Here is a 20,919-nt window from a genome sequence, read left to right on the forward strand (position 1 = left end):
ATTCTTAGTACATTTAGAAAACGTATAGTAAAACTCTATCAGATTCCAGCAAGTAAAACCATAAGATAATAATTTCAAGGATGGACAATCCAGTATAAGAGCATTCTTGATGTTCAAACTAAGAAAATAATTGCCACTTGTGTAACCAGATAAGAGATTAAGGCCAGATGGTATTGGTGACTTTACTTCAAAGTGAATACAAATCTTTGTTGAACTCCTCAACTTGCTTTAAACAACATCCCTTAAAATATATATTTTACAGTCCAATAACAACTTTTAGGTGCAGTCTGCGCGTGATGCATCCTGTGTGTGTGTGTGTGTGTGTGTGTGTGTGTGTGTGTGTGTGTGTGTGTGTGTGTGTGTGTGTGTGTGTGTGTGTGTGTGTGTGTGTGTGTGTGTGTGTGTGTGTGTGTGTGTGTGTGTGTGTGTGTGTGTGTGTGTGTGTGTGTGTGTGTGTGTGTGTGTGTGTGTGTGTGTGATGCAAGAACATTCTTGTGCAACACACCTCTCATCCTCACAAACAAAACATGTGTTCCTCCCACAACTGCTGTGATGACAGACAACAGGTAAACACAATAGCAGACAAAAAGGCATCAACAACCAACACCCTGTTCTGTGCAGTTGTGGCATGCAAGATACCAACTGGAGACATGCAAGTGGGTAGCCTCTTACCTTTCTAAGCCAGGAAAAGTGTTTATAGAAATCAATATCGTACTCCATGTTGCAGGCCCATTGTAGCTCTATAAACACTTTTTTCTCAGATACAAGAAGACAGTATCTGTGGCATTAGGCACCACGGAGAGAAAACAGAGACCGACGGAGTTTCACTGTGGGAGCTCTCGAGCTGAATGATGCTTCTAAAGGAGGAAGACTGTTAATCTTCCAGAATTCAACTCGTCTCCCTTCACTGTCTCTCCTTCTTTCAGTAGTGAGAGAGAGGGAGCAGAGAGGACCTTGGTCTGTGTGGTTTGGAGTCTGGGCAAGCTGAGAGGCAGCCTTTAATATCAGACTAGAGTTGAGCCGTACAACTCAAACCATGCCAGCTGGCTCCACTCTCTCCCTTTCTTCTCCTTCTCACGTTGATTCTCTCTCTCTCCCTTTTTTGGTCCCCGTAATTGGTCACTTTTCTATTTTTTGCTGCATGTCATCTGTCATCCATTTCTACAGTCTATCTTCTATCTTTCTCCCTTTAAAAAAATCTGTGTGTGTGTGTGTCTCGCTCTCCTTTTCCTCTCTGTCTCTGAAGTACCTCTCATGTAGCTTTTTTTTGTTGGGGGGGGGGGGGGGGGGGGGGGGGGGGCTTTCTAAAGGGGCACATAAGAGAGAGGACTTTCTGCACCACATGCTTGTCAGATGTGGTAGAGAGCAGGACGGGGCCAGAGCAAAAGAAAGGCAAGCAGAGGGGGAGGAAAAACAGTGGAGGAGCCTGAATAGGAAGCGGCGTATAAAGCTGAAGCTAAAAGAGTGGATGAATTCTGAAGTAAAGGAAAGAGATGAAAGTAAGATTAGAGGATGAAGAACGTTGCTCAGACAAACGAGCTGTTTTGTTTTGTTTAGTTTTTCCTTTGAAGAAAGTGGCTGGAGTGGCGCTCCAGGGGGATCTGTTTTAGGGTAAAGAAAATAAGGCGGAATGTGAAAAGGAAAAGAGGGGGTACGACTACTTGTACTCTTAACAGGAGCTCTGGAACTCATTACTGCTGCCGTTTGCCATAGATCCCGCCTCGTACTCCATGCTCTTTAGTACAGAGGAAAAAGCCCTCTGGACAGACTTGACCATAAACAAAGACTACCAACTATTTTATTACCCATATGGTCAGCAACTCAGCATACAACTTATACTGTACATCATCATGGTCCCTATAGAACCCTGCTATATGTCTTAGAACATTTTGCCCACACAGAGACTTCCAGTACACCATCTGCTTGCTAGTTAATATTAGGTCTGTGCTGTTGCTATAAACCATGCACTTTATTCTTCTGTATGGGTGGCCCGGTCAGTGTGTTTAATCAATCCATTCACAATGAAGCTGAACAGAGTGCGCTCACCTTGCCGGTTTCCAGCCACAGCAGCAGGGTTTGTGCAGTGTTACTGGAGACCTGTTGCCTCAGAGACTCCTGCTCGTATGCATTACCCTGACCCTCCAGCACTTCCCTGAGGTCCTCGGTCAGCTGCAGAACCTTGAAGGCAGGGTCAAGGTGCAGGGGAAGGGTGAGCCTTGGGGTAATCTCTGGGGATGGGTGACTTGCACCACTCAGCCCTATAAGCGAAAAGCGGAACCCTTCAGATGCAGCAGCTTTGGTGCCTGAATGAAAGAAGAGAGTTTTATTTTTTATTTTTTAGCAGTGCTGAACAACAATCAGTTCAATAATGAAACAGAAACTGTAGTTTGTTTTAGCTGATATGTGCCTGGAAGAATAGAGGAACACTACAAGGTTTCCCAGTCTTTATACATTCGGCAACCCAGAGGCAGAAAAGTCAGAAAACAGGTTAAACAGACATACACTATCTTGAGGGCATATTATTCCCCTAGTGTACTGTATGTGCTTGATGACGATTGTATATAGAAAGTCCCTGAAAAAGCCTCTGGAGGGCAGTATTTCACTGTAACATTTACATGTGTACTGTATATTACGTGCTATTGTGCCTATAAACAAATCCACAAGTCAGAGTTGAAATACTATACAGTAAGTGTGTTGGTTGTACAGTGCTTTTGTACAAATATGCTCATTGAAGAGCCATCAAAGGTTCAACAACAACAACAACAACAATAACATTATTCTGCTTTACTTTCGGCATCGAAACGTGTGCTGTTATCTTGTTAGACTTATCTATAATATGTTCACAGGCATTATGTGATGTTGTTTAGTTTAGTCCCTAGAAAGCAGTGCGCTGAATGTAATGTTAACTCTATTAATAGAACCTTGTTTTTTGACCCCATACACAAACCTCAGCATGACTGCTGTGGTTGCAACAAACAGCACTGTCTCAAATGTATCACCTCTGCTAGAAAACAGGGGGGGGGGGCTGTAGAGAAAAGGAGAACGTATACACAGCAGAACAATTAGAGAGAAAAACGGCAAACAAAGTGCAAAAGTATAAGCCATGCGTGGAAGAGACGAACAACATAGAAGTTCAAAGTGCCTGTCAATCCACTCTCATTGTTTTACTCATTCAGTTCAAATAAAAGTCCAGTCTCGCTTCTGACAGAAAGAAAACTGAACACACAAACTGCACTGTACTGTAGTTGTAGATGGACATCTAAGGCAGTTATCCAAGGTAATCAATCTGTCTGTTACAGGCTAAATCACCTGAACTGCATTCTTGGACAGTCTACTATAAATCCAAGCTCTCCTGACCCAAATCCTGTGATCACTGCTGCTTTGATGGAGGCCAACAATTACAAACTGGGCGCTCCATTGAGGTTTTGATAATGAAACAGAAACTCTTACCAGCAATAATGTCATCCATTTGCTCCAACGCTGCCTCCAGCATGTGGCTGGCATTTGATGCCATGGTAACACACTACCCTATAAAACAGCACCAGTGGGTCCTCTTCATTCACTGAAAGCCAAAGAGTTTGGCAGAGAGAGAGAGAGAGAGAGAGAGAGAGAGAGAGAGAGAGAGAGAGAGAGAGAGAGAGAGAGAGAGAGAGAGAGAGAGAGAGAGAGAGAGAGAGAGAGAGAGAGAGAGAGAGAGAGAGAGAGAGAGAGAGAGAGAGAGAGAGAGAGAGAGAGAGAGAGAGAGAGAGAGAGAGAGAGAGAGAGAGAGAGAGAGAGAGAGAGAGAGAGAGAGAGAGACTTGCACCACTGATGAGCTATACAGCAGATACAAACTCTCCCTTTCTGTCTTAGATCCCTTCACAGCAAGACAACGACAACTGTCCTGACATTCATGTAAATAACCTCTCTGGATGTGGTTGCTGGGTTTACACTCTCCTTTCATTTTGTGGCAAGAGCTTTAGCCACTGTCATCACTTATCCACTTGAGATCAAAACAAAAATTCAGAGTTGTTTTTTGTTTTATTCCCATTACCGTGGCTTCAACCCCCCCACCCACCATTTGTTTTGCAAATACATATGCAGACATATTTGTTCATGCCATCAGTACAACTTTGAATGTAGAAGGAGTATGCACTCTGCTGCAGTCTTGGCTTGGCCACAAAAGTCACATCAGCACATTATACTGTAAATTCTTGCTTAAATTGATTGACGTTGATGATAGAGGACACACTTCATAATGATAACCATTGCAAAACAAAGTCCAAAAGAACAACTGGCTGTTAAACTGTTGACAGAACAGTTTCAACCATCAGAGCTGTCTGTTTTGCAATGTTTCCTTCAGTTAAGATAAGAAAAGCTGCATTCACCACTTAAACCCTATATAGAGTACTTCATTGACTGGAGCCCCTGCAGGGTTTATACTCATGGACGGTTTAACATGACCACGGGCCCAGGGCACTTGCCATGGACACCCAATTTGCTGACGGTAACACCTAAAACACCTAAAACATAATATATCCTTTGAGGAGCATAAACCCACATACTGGCCTGCATGGGAAACTAAATAAATATAGTCTAATTCGTTCTCTAAATTACATATTTAGACATCAAGCAAGCATCTTAATTTAAATAATGCTGCAGTGAGAATCCAACGGTTTTCATATCAAATAGACAGTCCTACAGTAGGGCAGGTATAGTAAATATCCTATTAACCACGGCTTTCTTCTGGCCTTCTTTGAAGAGAAGTTATCAAGTCATCAAAGTCCAACTCCCAGACAAGTTTGGATTCAATGGCCATGAGTAACACAGCATGTTCAAGTGTCTCTGTGTCATTCTCTTAATTTATTTATCCCACACATTTTGTGAAAAGGAACGTTCTCCCTCGCAGTTGCTGACAGAAGCGTCAGATACCGTCCTAAAGCATTGCATTGTAATGTTGAGTGTGCTCCACAATTGAGTACTGTAAGATCCATCAGGTCTAATGGATCTTACAGTATGTGAATCAATTAATCAGTTTACAGTTTTGTCAACCCGCTAAGCACACGTTTCGCCATGTTAACGGTGGTGAAATTGATGTCACCTACCCTACACCCATGTATGTCATATTTCATTATGTGATTTAATGAGTTCATTTACAAAACATTGAAACAATTTCAGAATCATACTACATTTTCAAAATGACATTTACTGCGATAATTATTACAATGTATTTATTTTACTCAACAATGTATTACAACAATATATCTTACCAAGGGCCCTCGTTACCTCCAGAGCCCTTGGCATGTGTCCACTTTGCCCTTGCATTAATCCCTCATTGTCTATACAAGGCCCCTCCTTCTACACCAAATCTCTTCAGCAAAAATAGCACATTGATTATTTCGGCAGAATGTTTGCCTACTTTTGCTGAATGTTTGCCTACTATGACATGTCCAGAATAGGGACGCTAGGGTTCATGTGGTTAAGATAGGGAAAGCTGCTTTAAAACACAGACTTTGGAACAGATAGCCCTGAGCAGTCATGGTTTGTGTGACACTGACATTCAGTACAACCAAGCGTTAGTATCGCTTTGCTCTAACAATACCCCCCCCAGGTAGATACGTCGATGGCACACAGATATGGTTCATTTGTAAGCCCTGTGATGACAGAGACGCTGTCCCTAGGACAGAGATAACCTGTCACTTGAAGAGCACATTATTCTGTTGAGATTAAACCATAGGCTACATCCTGTAATCTATTATCTATTATCTCTTCTCCTGAAATCAATCTTCAGTCTGGTTGCATTACATCTGACATTGTATAAGGAGTTAAATCAACCAGGGTTGCACTTTTAATAATAATCTTTGTCCATGTCTACGACCTGGAAAAAAAACCAAATAAAATGTGTCTTACATTTTATATGTTTAGTGTCATTTGTCTTTTCTAATGACTTGCTACTGTTTTAGCTCTGAAAGTACAATCAATCGTTAACCTGTATTTGCACAGGAGGGGAATGTTTGAGAGTCTTTCCTTTTTTTTTCCTTTTTGGAAAAATGGAACTAAATAATAATTAAGTAATAATACAAAGTGCTGAACATTTTAAACAAATGCAATCTTCAAGACAAGTAATGTAGCTTTTTGAATAATGTGGCTATAATATTTATTAAATGGCAATTTATTCAGCTACCCTTTTTTCTAAATCTTTACAGATACTATAGTGGCTATACCACTGTGTTAATTACCCCCTCCCTTTCCCCCCCCTTTTTTTTTTTTTTTTTTTACATATGATGCTTTTTGATTAATTACCTTGTCTAGCAGCTCTCCATTGCTTGGTGAGAGGTTCTCTCTCCTGCATGCGGTAGGAATGTGATGACAAATCCATCTGTGTGTTCTATTATGATTTAACAGACTAATTAAACGTTATAGAAAATTGGCCTAAAAACAGGAGAAAATGCACATTCACTACCCTATAACTGATAGCCACATCTGTTAGCCCATTTCTCTTATGGCTCTATGAATAAGCACAGTAAACAACAGCTCTATCTTATATGATTTCAGCTGTGTACTTCTGCCAAATTAGATGTCAATGACCATGCGGTCATTAATCCTTTTTTCCCCCAAGTGCTATATTTCTTCACGGCCAATAGAGTGCACCAGAAGTCAAGAAAATAGAAGTCTGTGTGCATGTGGATCTACCTCATGCCGGCCAGAGTGATGAATCATTTTGGAACTTGACATTTTGAGAGTGATTACTAAGCATTTGCATACAACACTCAATGAGACCTCAAAAAGAAAATACTTTTTTTTGTTAATTGAAAAAAATCTAAATTTCTTCATTATTTAATAGATATACTACTGTAACTACATTATGTATCAATTGACCTGCATTTGAATCTCCTATACCAGAGACTCCTCCGTCTGTCATGAAATTATTGGCTTAGGAATGCGACAAAAACAAAAAAATATCCATGAATTTAATGCTTCATGGGGTGTGTAATTCATAGAACATAAGTCATTGTTTTGGGTGAACTACTCCTTTAACGCAATATGTTTGTGTACATGTTCAGGAATGGTTAGACAGTGGATACTTCAAATAAACATGTGATCCTAAGGCAAATGAGATTTCACTCATTTGCTGTGAATGTGAATGAAGCAGTAAAGTTTCCATAGTGAAGAAAGCACAGCATGTCAGTATTAATATTTTTTCATTCAGAAATGATATACTGTACTTAAACCTTCTGAATAGATATTATATATGTAAATATATATCATGTCTATGGCAAGTGCTTCCTACTGGGAGATGCAGTCTATTTGATCCTTGTAGTCTGCCAAATATGTCAACTGGATTCAGTCATGAGCATTACACTCCATTAGCCACAGCAGGTCCAATGTTTTTATCTCTACTCCGCTCCTCCCATTCATCTTCTTTAGCTCATATCCACCTTCTCTCACATATCCTCATTGTAGCGCTGATGCTTTCTGTCAGTGACACCGTCTTGCTAGGCTTTGCAACTGTACACCACCTGGTCCACACGGGCATGCTGTCAGATCCTTGCACTTTCCAGATTGATCATGTAATGGATAACTACTTACTGATTTTATTTGGGGTTTGAGGATTGTACTATAATGGATGACAAATTAGGGAGGTTTGGAGAGCAGTATATTGCCTACTGTAAGTATTCAGTAATGGCGCTGCTGATTAAAGGCATTTGGTTTGAGGTAGAATGCTTAGACTTTCTAAGCATGCTTCTTTGTTCAAAAGGGTGGCATTTGTTCTTCAACATAGTGTGAATGTGCGTGGAAAGTTTCACCGCAATCAGACGCTGCGTTCATGATTTTCGGAATTTTGTTCCAAATAAGGCACTACTGCAAACGTTAGATGTTAATCTTAGCCAATCAGGATGGAATATGAAAAAGCAAACAGATCCATCTTGATCACATGACTATAGGTTTTTATAGGTAAAAACACAAATCAGCCTGTTATAGCGCCACCATGAGGCTGATTTGAAACATTTGAAATGGCATTTCTTCCTCGGCATAGTGGGAATATGCGTGCAGAATTTAGGGAAATTGCATGCTGTGATCATGATTTGAGGCATTTTGTTCAAAACGGAGCACTTCTGCAAACTTTGGAAGCCATTTTTTAGCCAATCAAGATGGAATATGAAAAATCTGAAATACCGATTTTTTTTCATTTAATGACTATAGAGATACTGTGTACCGATTTGCGTGATGTTTGGACAAAATCTGTAGGAGTACTGTCAAGAAATGTGTTTAGAGAAAGTGGCCACCTGGTGGCGCTATAACAGGCCCATGTGAAATATTTGGGGCAAAGGTTCTGAATTGGCATCCAGGGAGTGTGTGTGCACAGTTTCGTTGCGATCAAGCCGATCAAGTGTCGGAGATTAGCTGTTAACAGACGGACAAACGGACACACACGGACGGACGGACGGACAGGGTTCAAAACATACTCTCTCGCCATGCCTTTCGGCCTGCGGAGACAATCAGTCATGTTAGCTGCAATAAACATCAACGTTCAGAGTTCCTGCCTCAAGAATCTTATAAAAGTAAAACTGTGTGGCAGATGATATGCACATTGAGTCGTTAGTTGATTATACATGCATATAGGCCACTGAAATATAGTATGCAGCCCTGGGGAGGCCTCACATCTGGTGATTGCAGGAATGACAGAAGATATAAAATGCGTGTTTGCAAAAATTACACATGCTAGAGTAGAGAAGACACATTTCTACACTTCCTTTCACTAGGTAATTGTACTGATCTTTTTGTTGGATCTCAGTGCTAGCAGAGAGATACGTCCCTAAATAGAAAGCACTCAGTAGAGCTCAAACATCTATCGAGACAGCACAAAAGTGACACAAAAACAGTTAAACTGGTATGGAAAATACTTGACAGAAGTTAGTAAGTGAGACTATATTTGCCTCTTATTATGTTATGTTGTTTTCAAACCCTGCAACACTTAACCAGGGAAAAGACTGCAAAGCTTTGGCGTTGTAGGGCGGCTGACCCAATTAAAACATTGATCGTTGCCTTGGTAATCAAGGCCAAAACCAGTATTCAAATGCTTCGGTTTGTTTTAAGTTTGATAGTAAAAAGGAATGCTCACACACATGAGGGGAAGACTCAGATGTGTGTGTGTGTGTGTGTGTGTGTGGGTTCGCATGTGTGTGTGTGTGGGTTCGCGTGCGTACGGACGATACACTTGAAATTAAATAAATACCTCACTGGCTGCATATTAAACAAACACAGGGAATGAGTCCATGGGTGCATGCCCAACAGAACAGCAAACTGAAATAAAATTAATCCATCAAGAATACATAACATATTAAGTTAAATATTCATATTAGAACAATCAAACAAATAAACATGTGTCCCGTGTCACCCTTCCCGTCATACAAACTAAATTGATGTGTAACACTAGTGTCCATGACATCACACCAGCGTTCCACCATGAATGAGACAATTGGCACTTCCGGTACCTTAAACCAAGTTCATGGACACTTAAACCAAGTTCAGGGCCATATAAGCAATAAAGAAATATAAAACCAAAATAATTGTGACGGTGGCCAGGTTGTCACATGTAACTTGCCACTTCTTTTTAGAATGCTGACACTCTTTACTTTGTCTCAATAATAAATAAATAACAATACACATTAAACTCACAACAATAAAATATCAGTTGCACGGTAAAGTGCGGGGTGCGTAATTACTGTGAGAATAATACTGTTTGTTAGGTACTGCAAGACTACGCCACCTTTTTATTTAAGAGGTAGGGTCCTCTGTAACACTCTTTCTTAGGCTATTCACAGGTTCGAGTTTACCCAGGTAAGTACAATACTTTTAAATGAGAACAACACTTCAACACATATCCCTTGGAGAAAGCTGGACGGAAACAGGTTTGTATAAAAAGGTAATCTATTTTATTAAGCTAATACAGTGGCGTCTATAAGCCATAAAATATTGAAAAGCATAAACAAAATATAACACTAATTCTAAAACCTCAACCTCCTAATGCGCCCACTAACTAACTAAAATACAGGAATACAGACAATCACCAAACACTAAAAACAGACAGGGCTTGTGCAACCTATAGCAAATAAATAATGAATTTAGCGTTAAAGTGCCAACTATTACTGAAGCAGTAAAGTGCCAAGTGCCAATTCAATTGCTATATGTCATATACTCATCACGGTTCAATGCAAAAGGTGGGAATGTCCTTATATGGGGTTTAACTGGAGCGGGGGTTTAGGCCAGGAATCACTGTCTCTTCTTGTCTTCGTGCGTATTGCCTGCAATCATAGAAACTAGAACCAGTTCATCTGTTCAGGTATATTTCACATATGAGGTTTAGGACCGTGGGTTTATAAAGGTAACGTTGCATAGAAGGACACTTACTCGCCCGCCAGACTGTACGTCTGGCTTTGAGGGTGTGAAGCGCGCAACGTTATCGCCACTGGACCTCTCCTCCGTTCCTTGGTTCGTCTGTCTGTCCTCCCCGTCTCTGCTGCTACTGCGCCGTCTGCTCACCGTCCGCTGCTGGTGGCTTGGTACGTGCCGCGATCACTGTATTCCCCACCTCTGCTCCGTGGTATGTCTGCTCCTCCTGCGCACAACCGTCCCTTCTGGCTGTCACTTCCACACTGCCCTGTATGCCTGTCTCTCCGCTGTCCAAGTGGCTCGCGCTCACTTTTGAATAAGGTGGGCCACACCCTACTCCGCCCTCATTCGCTCTGCCACCAGCGTGACCTGGGGACATTGGCCGTCCGCTGTCACAAGGCCAATGTCACACAGCCTATAGGGGAGTCCAATGTCAAGTGGCTCGGGGACCGGGGGGAAATACATTGTCAACCATAAAACATGCAGTGCAGAAATATAGTTAAGAGAATTATGTTTTTAAGTGCGTAATACAGGTTTTTCATCATCAATAAAAAATGTTACAATTGGGTTTCACCCCCCTGCTTTGACCCTGTCACATCCCCCCCCCACTTTTCCGTTGCCAGTCCCTGCAACTGTCCCTAATCATGTCCATACCTCTGGGCTGGCTGGCCTATATTTGCTCTTCCCGAGCGCCGTGGCTCATCTGGTGCTCTCGGGACGGAGAGAAACCCATAATACTGCGGCGTTGTTGCTTCTACCTGCTCGGGCTGCACTACAGCTGGGGGGTCCTCGTGGGGCGACCTGGGGGCTACACACACTTTCAACGCATTTCTATGTATGGTCTTTTCTCGCCCCCCCTTCTCGGGTCTGACTCGGTACACCAACCCCGTAGCTCCCACCTGTTCCATCACTGCGTAAGGCTCGGGGTCCCACCACGTACTCAATTTCCCCTGGCCATCTCTCTTCCTATTTCGAATCCACACTCTCTCTCCTGGTAATAGGGGTGTAATACCGGCCCTACGGTCATAAACCTGCTTTCTCCTCTTGGCCGTTTCTCCCATCCTCTCCCCTGCGGTCCTATAAGCTGTCGCCATTCTCTGTTGGTGGTCCTGTACCCAGCCACCCACTCCCATGCGCTCTTGCGCTGACTGCACTCCTAACTGGACATCTATAGGGCGCCTCAAATGTCGGCCAAACATTAAGTAGGCGGGGGCATAACCCGTAGCACTATGGATCGTGTTGTTATAAGCATGAACTAACTCGGGTAAGTGCTCATTCCATCTTCCTTGTTTATCAGTGTCTAGTGATCGCAACATGTTCAGTAATGTCTGATTAAATCGTTCCACTCCACCGTTCCCAGCCGGGTGGTACGGAGTGGTGCGACTTTTTGCAATACCATAAGTCTGACATAAATGGTGCATTAACTCGGACTCGAAGTTGGGGCCTCCATCTGAGTGGAACCGGGCCGGACAGCCGAACGGCTGGATAATATGCGTCCATAACGCACGGACAGTGGTGTGCGCAGTCTGGTCTCGGGTGGCAATAGCCCAACTATAACGGGTGAATAAGTCAGTAGCTACCAGAATGTTTTGCCACGCATCAGCAGGCCTACCTAATGTGAGGAAATCAATGGCTATTACTTCTAGTGGATATGAGACTTCAAAGGGTTGTAAGGGGGCCCGAGGCTCTGACCTGTTCCTCTGCAGGCTGCAGGCGACACAACCCTGTTGTAACTGACGCACCGCTCCCTCCATGCCTGGCCAATAGAACCGACGTCGCAGCTGGGCCAAGGTCCTCTCCAACCCAGCATGCGCCGCGGCCGTGTGGATTCCTCTCCATACCTCCTCTCTGCGTGAACCTGGACAAATGATCTGTGAGTATTGTTCTTTGGTATAAGGATCGGTCACCTTCCTATATAACACATGATTTCGTATAATCAGTTTGTTCCACTGGCGTAACAGTTGCCGCGCTCCCCGAGTCCAATTCTTCCTCTCCACCATATTAGGGGCTCTCCCCCGTTCCACGCACCTCTTCACCACCTGCACATCTGGATCCCGATCCTGCGTCTCTCTCCACTCATCCTCCCGGGCTGCTGGCGTCGATTGTACAGCCGCCACATCTACAGGCTGCACTGGGAACCGCGATAGGGCATCAGCGTTGGCGTTGTTTTTGCCCGGTCGATACTTGATGTCGAAAGTAAACGACGCAAGTTGAGCAGCCCACCGTTGTTCCACAGCTCCCAATCTAGCCGTTTGGAGATGCGCAACAGGGTTATTGTCCGTAAATATTGTGAATCGAGCGCCAGTGAGATAATCTTTAAACTTCTCGGTCACGGCCCATTTAAGGGCCAAAAGCTCCAATTTGAACGAGCTATAATTTGCGTCATTCTGCTCGGTCGGGTGGAGACTGCGGCTTGCATAAGCTATTACACGTTCGTGACCGTCTTGGACCTGGGCTAGAACCGCTCCCAACCCACGGCCACTCGCATCAGTGTAAACCACAAAAGGCTCTGTATAATCCGCATACGCTAACACCGGGGCTTGTGTGAGGGCACTCTTTAACGCATCAAACGCCCGCTGGCACTCCGAAGTCCACTCGACTTTACACTGGTGGGATTTTACGTCATTTGGGATTCCTATCAATAAGTTGTTTAAGGGTCGTGCTATAGCAGCAAAAGAGGACACGAAACGCCTATAGTAACCCGCTAGACCTAGAAACGCGCGGACCTCGCGGACCGTTGAGGGTGGTGTCCAGTCCCGCACTGCCACCACTTTCTCCGGATCGGGCCGCACTCCCTCTTTGTCCACGACATGGCCCAGAAATTGCACTTCCCTCCGCAGAAGTTTGCATTTGTCTAACCGCAGCTTCAGTCCATGTCTCCACAGGCGTTGGAAGACGAGCTCGAGGTGCTGTAGATGAGAGGAGAAGTCAGGTGAATATACTATAATGTCATCAAGATATACCAGCAAGGATTCTGTCACCTGACCACTCAGACACTGCTGCATCAGCCTCTGGAACGTCGCAGGCGCATTACAAAGCCCGAACGGCATGCGTTGAAACTCGAACAGGCCCAGCGGGGTCGTAAAGGCGGTCTTCTCCCGGTCCCGGGGATCCATTCCTACTTGCCAATACCCGCTGGCCAGGTCTAACGTGGAGAACCATTGCGCCTTCGTCAGGCTGGTGAGCGTCTCTTCTATCCTGGGTAGGGGGAAGGCGTCCTTGTGCGTCACGGCGTTAAGTTTCCTGTAGTCGACGCAGAACCTCCAGCTGCCATCTTTCTTCTTGACCAGTACGATAGGTGCCGCCCACGGACTGCAACTCTCCTTGATGACTCCCTTCTCCAGCATCTCATTCAGGAGGGTCTTCATCTCCCGGTACATGGAGGGCGGCAACGGCCGGTGTCGCTCTCGTATGGGTGCCGCGTCTCCGGTCGGTATCTGGTGTTGCACGACGTCCGTCCGTCCGAAATCCTCGTCATGGATGGCGAACACCTTCTTCCACCGACACAACATCTCGTGTAACTCTCTCTTCTGCGCCTCCGGCAGGTCATCACGCTCCGTCAACACTTCCATCTCTTCGGGCAGGGTCTTCAGTGGTCCATCATCTTCCACACTGATTACGGCCACTTCCACCTCTCCGTCGGTCCCCAGGGACAGGCTCAGGTCCCTGCCGCCTCGGACATCCGCTTCTTCCACCGGGTACAGCCTCCCCAGCTTCTGGTGGCGGTCCAGGACCAGACTATATGCGTGTGGGTTGCACACTCGTATGGGAACACGTCCGTGGCGCACCGTGACGAGGGCACGGGCCACTCCCAAATCTTTTCCATCCGGCAAGGCTTCCATCAAGGCCTCGTAGTCCGCTCCATTTGGTCCTCTCCAAGCGCGGCCCCAGATCATCACTTCACTCTGCGCGGGGATTCGAATCTTCCGCCGGCCGACCGGCCACACATAACCGATGGACCCATCTTCGTTCGTCACTGCCTCCACCCTCCTACAGGTGGCGAATGCGTCCTTCCACAGCGTCCTTCCCTGCTGACATGGAAACACAGGCCTCCCAGGCCATTTAAAGAGGGCATGCCATACAGCGTTCACGACATTCATCCCAATAATCAGCGGTTGAGTACAATGTTCATCTTTCACGATTACAACTCCTCTCCCTGGGATCTTCATTCCCTCCAGCTCTAGGTCCAATATGGCATAGCCAGTGTACGGTAAGTCAAGACCATTAGCGGCGCGTAATTTAAAAACAAGGGGCCCATTTCCCAACGTTAGGTGTGAGAATTTTTCCTCAAATAAGCTTTGCTGCATTAATGTGACTTGTGACCCAGTATCCAGTAACCCCCTTAAGTGGACTCCTCCCATAGTGATCCCAATAGTCGGACAGTCCCCAATAAACACTTCATTAGCCCTTGATCTGGCGAGTGCGCGCTGCACCCCTGTCTCCCGGACCTCGGCGACAGGGCGTACTAGTTTAAATGATTGGGGTCAGATTTACAAAAGCGAGCAATGTGCCCAGACTGCCTACAGCTCCTACAGATCGGCCTACCTCCCTCATCCCACTCGTTGCGTTGGTACGGCTCCCGGCGTCGTTCAGATGGAGGCGAACCGCGAGGTCGTGTATCGGTGGTGTTGGGTCGAAGGAGCGGTCTGATCTCTTTCATGAGCTCCTGCGTAAACCCCTGCATTTGCGATTTGACGTCTTCCATAATCTCCTGTTTCAGTTTCTCTCTCCATTCAGATTCCTGTGAGGGTGTTGGGATAGAGACAGGTTTAACAGCATGGCACAAGATTTCAGCAGTCCCTTCTCTTCTATGTTCAGTGTCTAGTAGGAAGGCCTCATTTTTTAGGGCGGCGAAGTCTTCTGTGGGGTTTCGACGGGCATATATTCTTAAGGCTTGACCCAGAGGGCCTTCAGACAGTCCTACAAGTAACTGCTCTCGCAGAATGGCATCGGAGGGAGCGGTGTCTGGGTCGAGCCGCCGCAGCCCGCAGAACAACTCTCTAAGCCTCAAAATATAAGCCTGCACACTTTCGCCTGCGCGTTGCGCACAGCCATAGAACAAGGCACGAGCTTGGGAAGCAGAAACAGATGTTTTATACAACGTGTCTAAACATTTAAAGACTTTGGCCACTGTATTGCGATCTTCCTTGTCAATTACACTAATTTGTCGCTTAGCTTCCTCAGTAAGGGTCTGTACTACAAAAGCAACTTTTTTCTCCTCTGTTAAATCCTGAGTGCCCAATAATCCTTTAATCTGTTCTCTCCATTCCCTGTATTTCTCCTCACCTTCTATGCCCGAAAACTTAGGTAGCCACGGTGCCCCTGGATACACTGGCATCATCATCATTACTTTCTTGATTCAACCAAACAAAACAAAACAAAAAGCAGCAAAACAGCAAAATTTCAATACAGTTTCTCTTAGGGATTTTGTGTTGTTCTCTACCCAGTCCTGCCGCGCTACGCCAAATATGTGACGGTGGCCAGGTTGTCACATGTAACTTGCCACTTCTTTTTAGAATGCTGACACTCTTTACTTTGTCTCAATAATAAATAAATAACAATACACATTAAACTCACAACAATAAAATATCAGTTGCACGGTAAAGTGCGGGGTGCGTAATTACTGTGAGAATAATACTGTTTGTTAGGTACTGCAAGACTACGCCACCTTTTTATTTAAGAGGTAGGGTCCTCTGTAACACTCTTTCTTAGGCTATTCACAGGTTCGAGTTTACCCAGGTAAGTACAATACTTTTAAATGAGAACAACACTTCAACACATATCCCTTGGAGAAAGCTGGACGGAAACAGGTTTGTATAAAAAGGTAATCTATTTTATTAAGCTAATACAGTGGCGTCTATAAGCCATAAAATATTGAAAAGCATAAACAAAATATAACACTAATTCTAAAACCTCAACCTCCTAATGCGCCCACTAACTAACTAAAATACAGGAATACAGACAATCACCAAACACTAAAAACAGACAGGGCTTGTGCAACCTATAGCAAATAAATAATGAATTTAGCGTTAAAGTGCCAACTATTACTGAAGCAGTAAAGTGCCAAGTGCCAATTCAATTGCTATATATGTCATATACTCATCACGGTTCAATGCAAAAGGTGGGAATGTCCTTATATGGGGTTTAACTGGAGCGGGGGTTTAGGCCAGGAATCACTGTCTCTTCTTGTCTTCGTGCGTATTGCCTGCAATCATAGAAACTAGAACCAGTTCATCTGTTCAGGTATATTTCACATATGAGGTTTAGGACCGTGGGTTTATAAAGGTAACGTTGCATAGAAGGACACTTACTCGCCCGCCAGACTGTACGTCTGGCTTTGAGGGTGTGAAGCGCGCAACGTTATCGCCACTGGACCTCTCCTCCGTTCCTTGGTTCGTCTGTCTGTCCTCCCCGTCTCTGCTGCTACTGCGCCGTCTGCTCACCGTCCGCTGCTGGTGGCTTGGTACGTGCCGCGATCACTGTATTCCCCACCTCTGCTCCGTGGTATGTCTGCTCCTCCTGCGCACAACCGTCCCTTCTGGCTGTCACTTCCACACTGCCCTGTATGCCTGTCTCTCCGCTGTCCAAGTGGCTCGCGCTCACTTTTGAATAAGGTGGGCCACACCCTACTCCGCCCTCATTCGCTCTGCCACCAGCGTGACCTGGGGACATTGGCCGTCCGCTGTCACAAGGCCAATGTCACACAGCCTATAGGGGAGTCCAATGTCAAGTGGCTCGGGGACCGGGGGGAAATACATTGTCAACCATAAAACATGCAGTGCAGAAATATAGTTAAGAGAATGATGTTTTTAAGTGCGTAATACAGGTTTTTCATCATCAATAAAAAATGTTACAATTGGGTTTCACCCCCCTGCTTTGACCCTGTCACATAATTACAAAATATAATTATAGCAGCCAAACTTACGATGAGATTCATGAGATGAGATGAGAAATACTTTATTATCCCCAAAGGGAAATTGTGGTGTCACAGCAGCTCAGTGTAACAATAAATAAGTAAACAACAGACAAACAGAAACCCAACGAAACAGATGGACACAACATAGACCAGGGTCGACAACATACATTTAGGGAGAGTTCTTAATCATTGATCATTGTAGAGTCTTATGGCAGTTGGCATGAATGAGAGTCTGTACCGCTCAGTGTGCATGTTCGGGGGGAGAGTGAGCCTCTGGCTGAAGGTGCTCACCCTATCCTGCAGCTCGCCATAGAGTGGATGGGAGGGGTTAGCCAGGATGGAATTTAGTTTGTCCCTAATCCTCCTCTCTGCTAACCTGACAATACCGCCAGATGGGGGCGGTATTGAGTAACCAGGTTCCTCAAATAAGCTGTGAAACAAATGTGAAACAAGCTTTTTCGATTTGGCAGCGTCAGGTTACCTCTCTGCGACTGACTGCAGCCCTTCCATGCGGAGGCCAACCACAGAGCTGGCCTTCTTACTATTTAGTTACAAGGTTGTCTGACCATAATATGATTCTGATTGAAAGAAAAATCACAGATTTATTTACTCAGGCTTCAGAAAGAGAAAACAGTATACAATTCCCAATAGTCAATTAACCTAAAAAATCTCAAAATGCAATTAAAATATTTATTGGAATGAATGAATGAATTAAAATGTTGTACACAGTATGGATGATAACGGTAAATATTTTATGGCTGAACTTCAATCACAGCTTGATGAAGACAGTGAAATGCAAACCAGCTCAAAGAGATCATTTAAAAATGTTAATGAAAAAAGCATGATCTCTCATGAAACGAAGGGACTATCCTCTTCAGATGTCTCTCAATAACATGAGAGGTGTTTATTTACTTCACTGAGAAAATTGTAATGTCATTATTATTATGATAGTGTTCATTGTGATGTGTTAGAACTGTCAGTTAACTCCGCTATTTATGTTTCGTTTTGTGTGATCTTCCCTATACTTGGAATATTGGATTGCTCGTAATGCGGTAATGCGTCTAGTCAATTTTTGCATAGTTTTACTCATTTGTCTGTGTATGTACAGTGCGTATGTTAGGTGCTGTGTCTGTATGCTCTTTTATGCTTCTTAAACCATCAATCTGATGAGGGACTACAGAAGAAAATGAGCCTGTATGGAAAAAATCTGCCACATTTACATGATGCAACTAAGTTCTCATGTTTATTAATGTGCATTTATGAGCATTGTGTGAGTAACAATTACAACTTACAACACTTTTAGGATAGATTCTCTTGGGTTTCATTCAAACTTCGGAATCCTCTAATATAATATCTTTTTTTAACTCTTAACTTGAATTTCCCTTACTCCATGACATGACCATCTAGACATGCCCACCTATCCCCCACTTTCTTGGTATAATCCGGTGCACCTGACCGGTAAAAAGGGTCACACTTTCTAAATTAAATTAAACACACACACACGCACGCGCGCGCGCACGCACACATACGTAAATGCGTGACACGGTGGCCATGGGTTGAATTGAAAAAATAAGTATGATTCCTTCTTGGACTCCTCTTTAATCGACTCTGGGTCAGTAATGGCAGCGGTGGTGGACGTAGTAGCTAGATTGCTGCTGGCAGTAATGGTAGATTTGGTAGGCTATCCATACAGGTGCTATCACTGGCTTTTATAGTGGACTTGACAGGCAAAATCATCTGCATTATTGCTTTGCACATTTTGTTGCGCCAGCCTCATATGGGTAGATGGAGCTGAGTGGGTAGAGAGGCCATCTGGCAATCAGAAGGTCACAGTTTGATTTGGAGCCTCCGATGGGAGGCTCCAAATCACCCTGCCAAGGAAAACCCAGAAATATGACTGCCGCACAATGCACATCCTGAATGACACCACAACGACAGCGGTGCCTCCAAGCAGACTCAAGTTTTTAGCAACATCCCTACAATAAGGCGGCACAAGAGATGCTCCATTCTATCCGTCAGCCCAGCCATCCCCATCCGAGCTTCAACCATAATTCTACCCTTCCCTCAAGATTATTATTTTTTTCTTTTCCTTTTTTGCTCTTATATATTGGCACAAAAAAAAGACAAAAAAAAACAAACACTGGAGCTCGATAACCCATAAACCTACAGGTTGATCCACTTGGGGAGGAGCAGCTCATCGCTTTACACTGAAATACTAATGAGGTTCCCCTCAGCTAAATAACTATATCTAGTGCTATCTCTCAACACCCAATGGCCAACAATAGAATAATATCTGCCTGTTCTATTAGTATATACAATGTCCAGCTGGGTCAAAAAAAACACACTTGTGTGTGTGTGTGTGTGTGTGTGTGTGTGTGTGTGTGTGTGTGTGTGTGTGTGTGTGTGTGTGTGTGTGTGTGTGTGTGTGTGCGTGCGCAGGTCAGGTCGGAGGGGTGGGAGTTGTGGAGTAAAATGGTCTCACACATTTTATGGCTATTCTTGACATTAAATGCCTACATTGATAAATTCATAATTTAGCTCTCTCTATTTACGTGTCTACACGACGTATAGTAGCTGTGCCAGCACTAGTTCTTTTGTATACTTTTCAACCATGATGAATCGTGAAAGAACTACAACGCAATAAGCGCTTCTCGAGGGTGTCACATCCGGTCTCACCAAGATCCCGCCCCTAGTAGCCGCTGATTGGTTCGCACACGCAGCAGTGCGGAGTAGCCCTACTCTTTGAGCGAGCCCAGATGGAGGGTGGATTGTGAACATGTGAAACTCAATACCGCCCCCATCTGGCGGAGTCAAGTTACATAAAAGAGACAAGAACTGACAGATACAGAGATCTCCATATATGGGCATGAAAGGGACTCTCCATATATGGGCATAAAAGGGACAAGGACTGACAGATACAGAGATCTCCATGTATGGGTACAAAAGAGACACAGACAGACGGTACCCGTTGTACCAACCACCTGACACAATGACTCCAACATATTGGTTGGATCCGCTGTGCGATGTTCGGGCCACAGCCCGAATCTCTAGTATATATTATATTGTGTTAGAAAACAGATAAGGTGTTCCCAATGTACAAATATTGACGTCACCCGTTCATCCCCAGGTTCGTAAAGTAATTTCGCTATGGAGAATAACATTGGGTCATCTTAGAATCGTCTCATATAAGAATTGTCGTCCAAAAATAAACAAACTGTCTCGGCGATATTGTCAGGGAGGAGGTTCTGTATCGTTTATGATAGTCAGTTACATATATTTGATACAGTCTGTTTCTGGTGAAAATTTAACTAATTCGGCGGAAGTAACATTATCGTTTTCTCACCGTCAGTTGATGCTTCATATCCATAAGAGTAAAACCGCCAGGGTCATTTGTTTATTTTTGGAACACAGTTCTTATTTGACGTGATATTAAATACGTCTATGGATTCAGAATGGGGGTGGAAAACCGCAAAAGTGCATTTATTATTATGTGAACAAAAAACAGCTTCATAAAACACAAGTGTCCGAATCTCAGTATGGACAAGAGCTAGGCTAATTATTGGGATAGACAGCGAAACTTGTTGACAGTTATATCTGTTTTAACACCAGGTAGCTTCGTGACTTGAAAA

At 44.2% G+C, this 20,919-nt stretch overlaps 1 protein-coding gene across 3 annotated transcripts in view; it reads right to left on the bottom strand.

Annotated features, from left to right (window-relative positions):
• Positions 1–1,102, bottom strand: part of ppfibp2a (PPFIA binding protein 2a) — a 24,666-nt gene extending 23,564 nt beyond the window's left edge. Inside the window, exon 1 of one of the 3 annotated variants that reach the window (XM_084063774.1) lies at positions 673–1,102. In XM_084063774.1, coding sequence (XP_083919900.1) covers positions 673–720 — 48 coding nt within the window. In that variant the 5' untranslated portion in view covers positions 721–1,102. The remainder of the gene's footprint in view (positions 1–672) is intronic. The other 2 variants (XM_084063778.1, XM_084063776.1) reach the window with 2 other exon arrangements.
• Between the last annotated feature and the right edge of the window lie 19,817 nt (positions 1,103–20,919).

Source organism: Gymnoscopelus microlampas, assembly GCF_963454915.1.
Source record: "Gymnoscopelus microlampas genome assembly, chromosome: 1".
Classification (NCBI taxonomy): domain Eukaryota; kingdom Metazoa; phylum Chordata; class Actinopteri; order Myctophiformes; family Myctophidae; genus Gymnoscopelus; species Gymnoscopelus microlampas.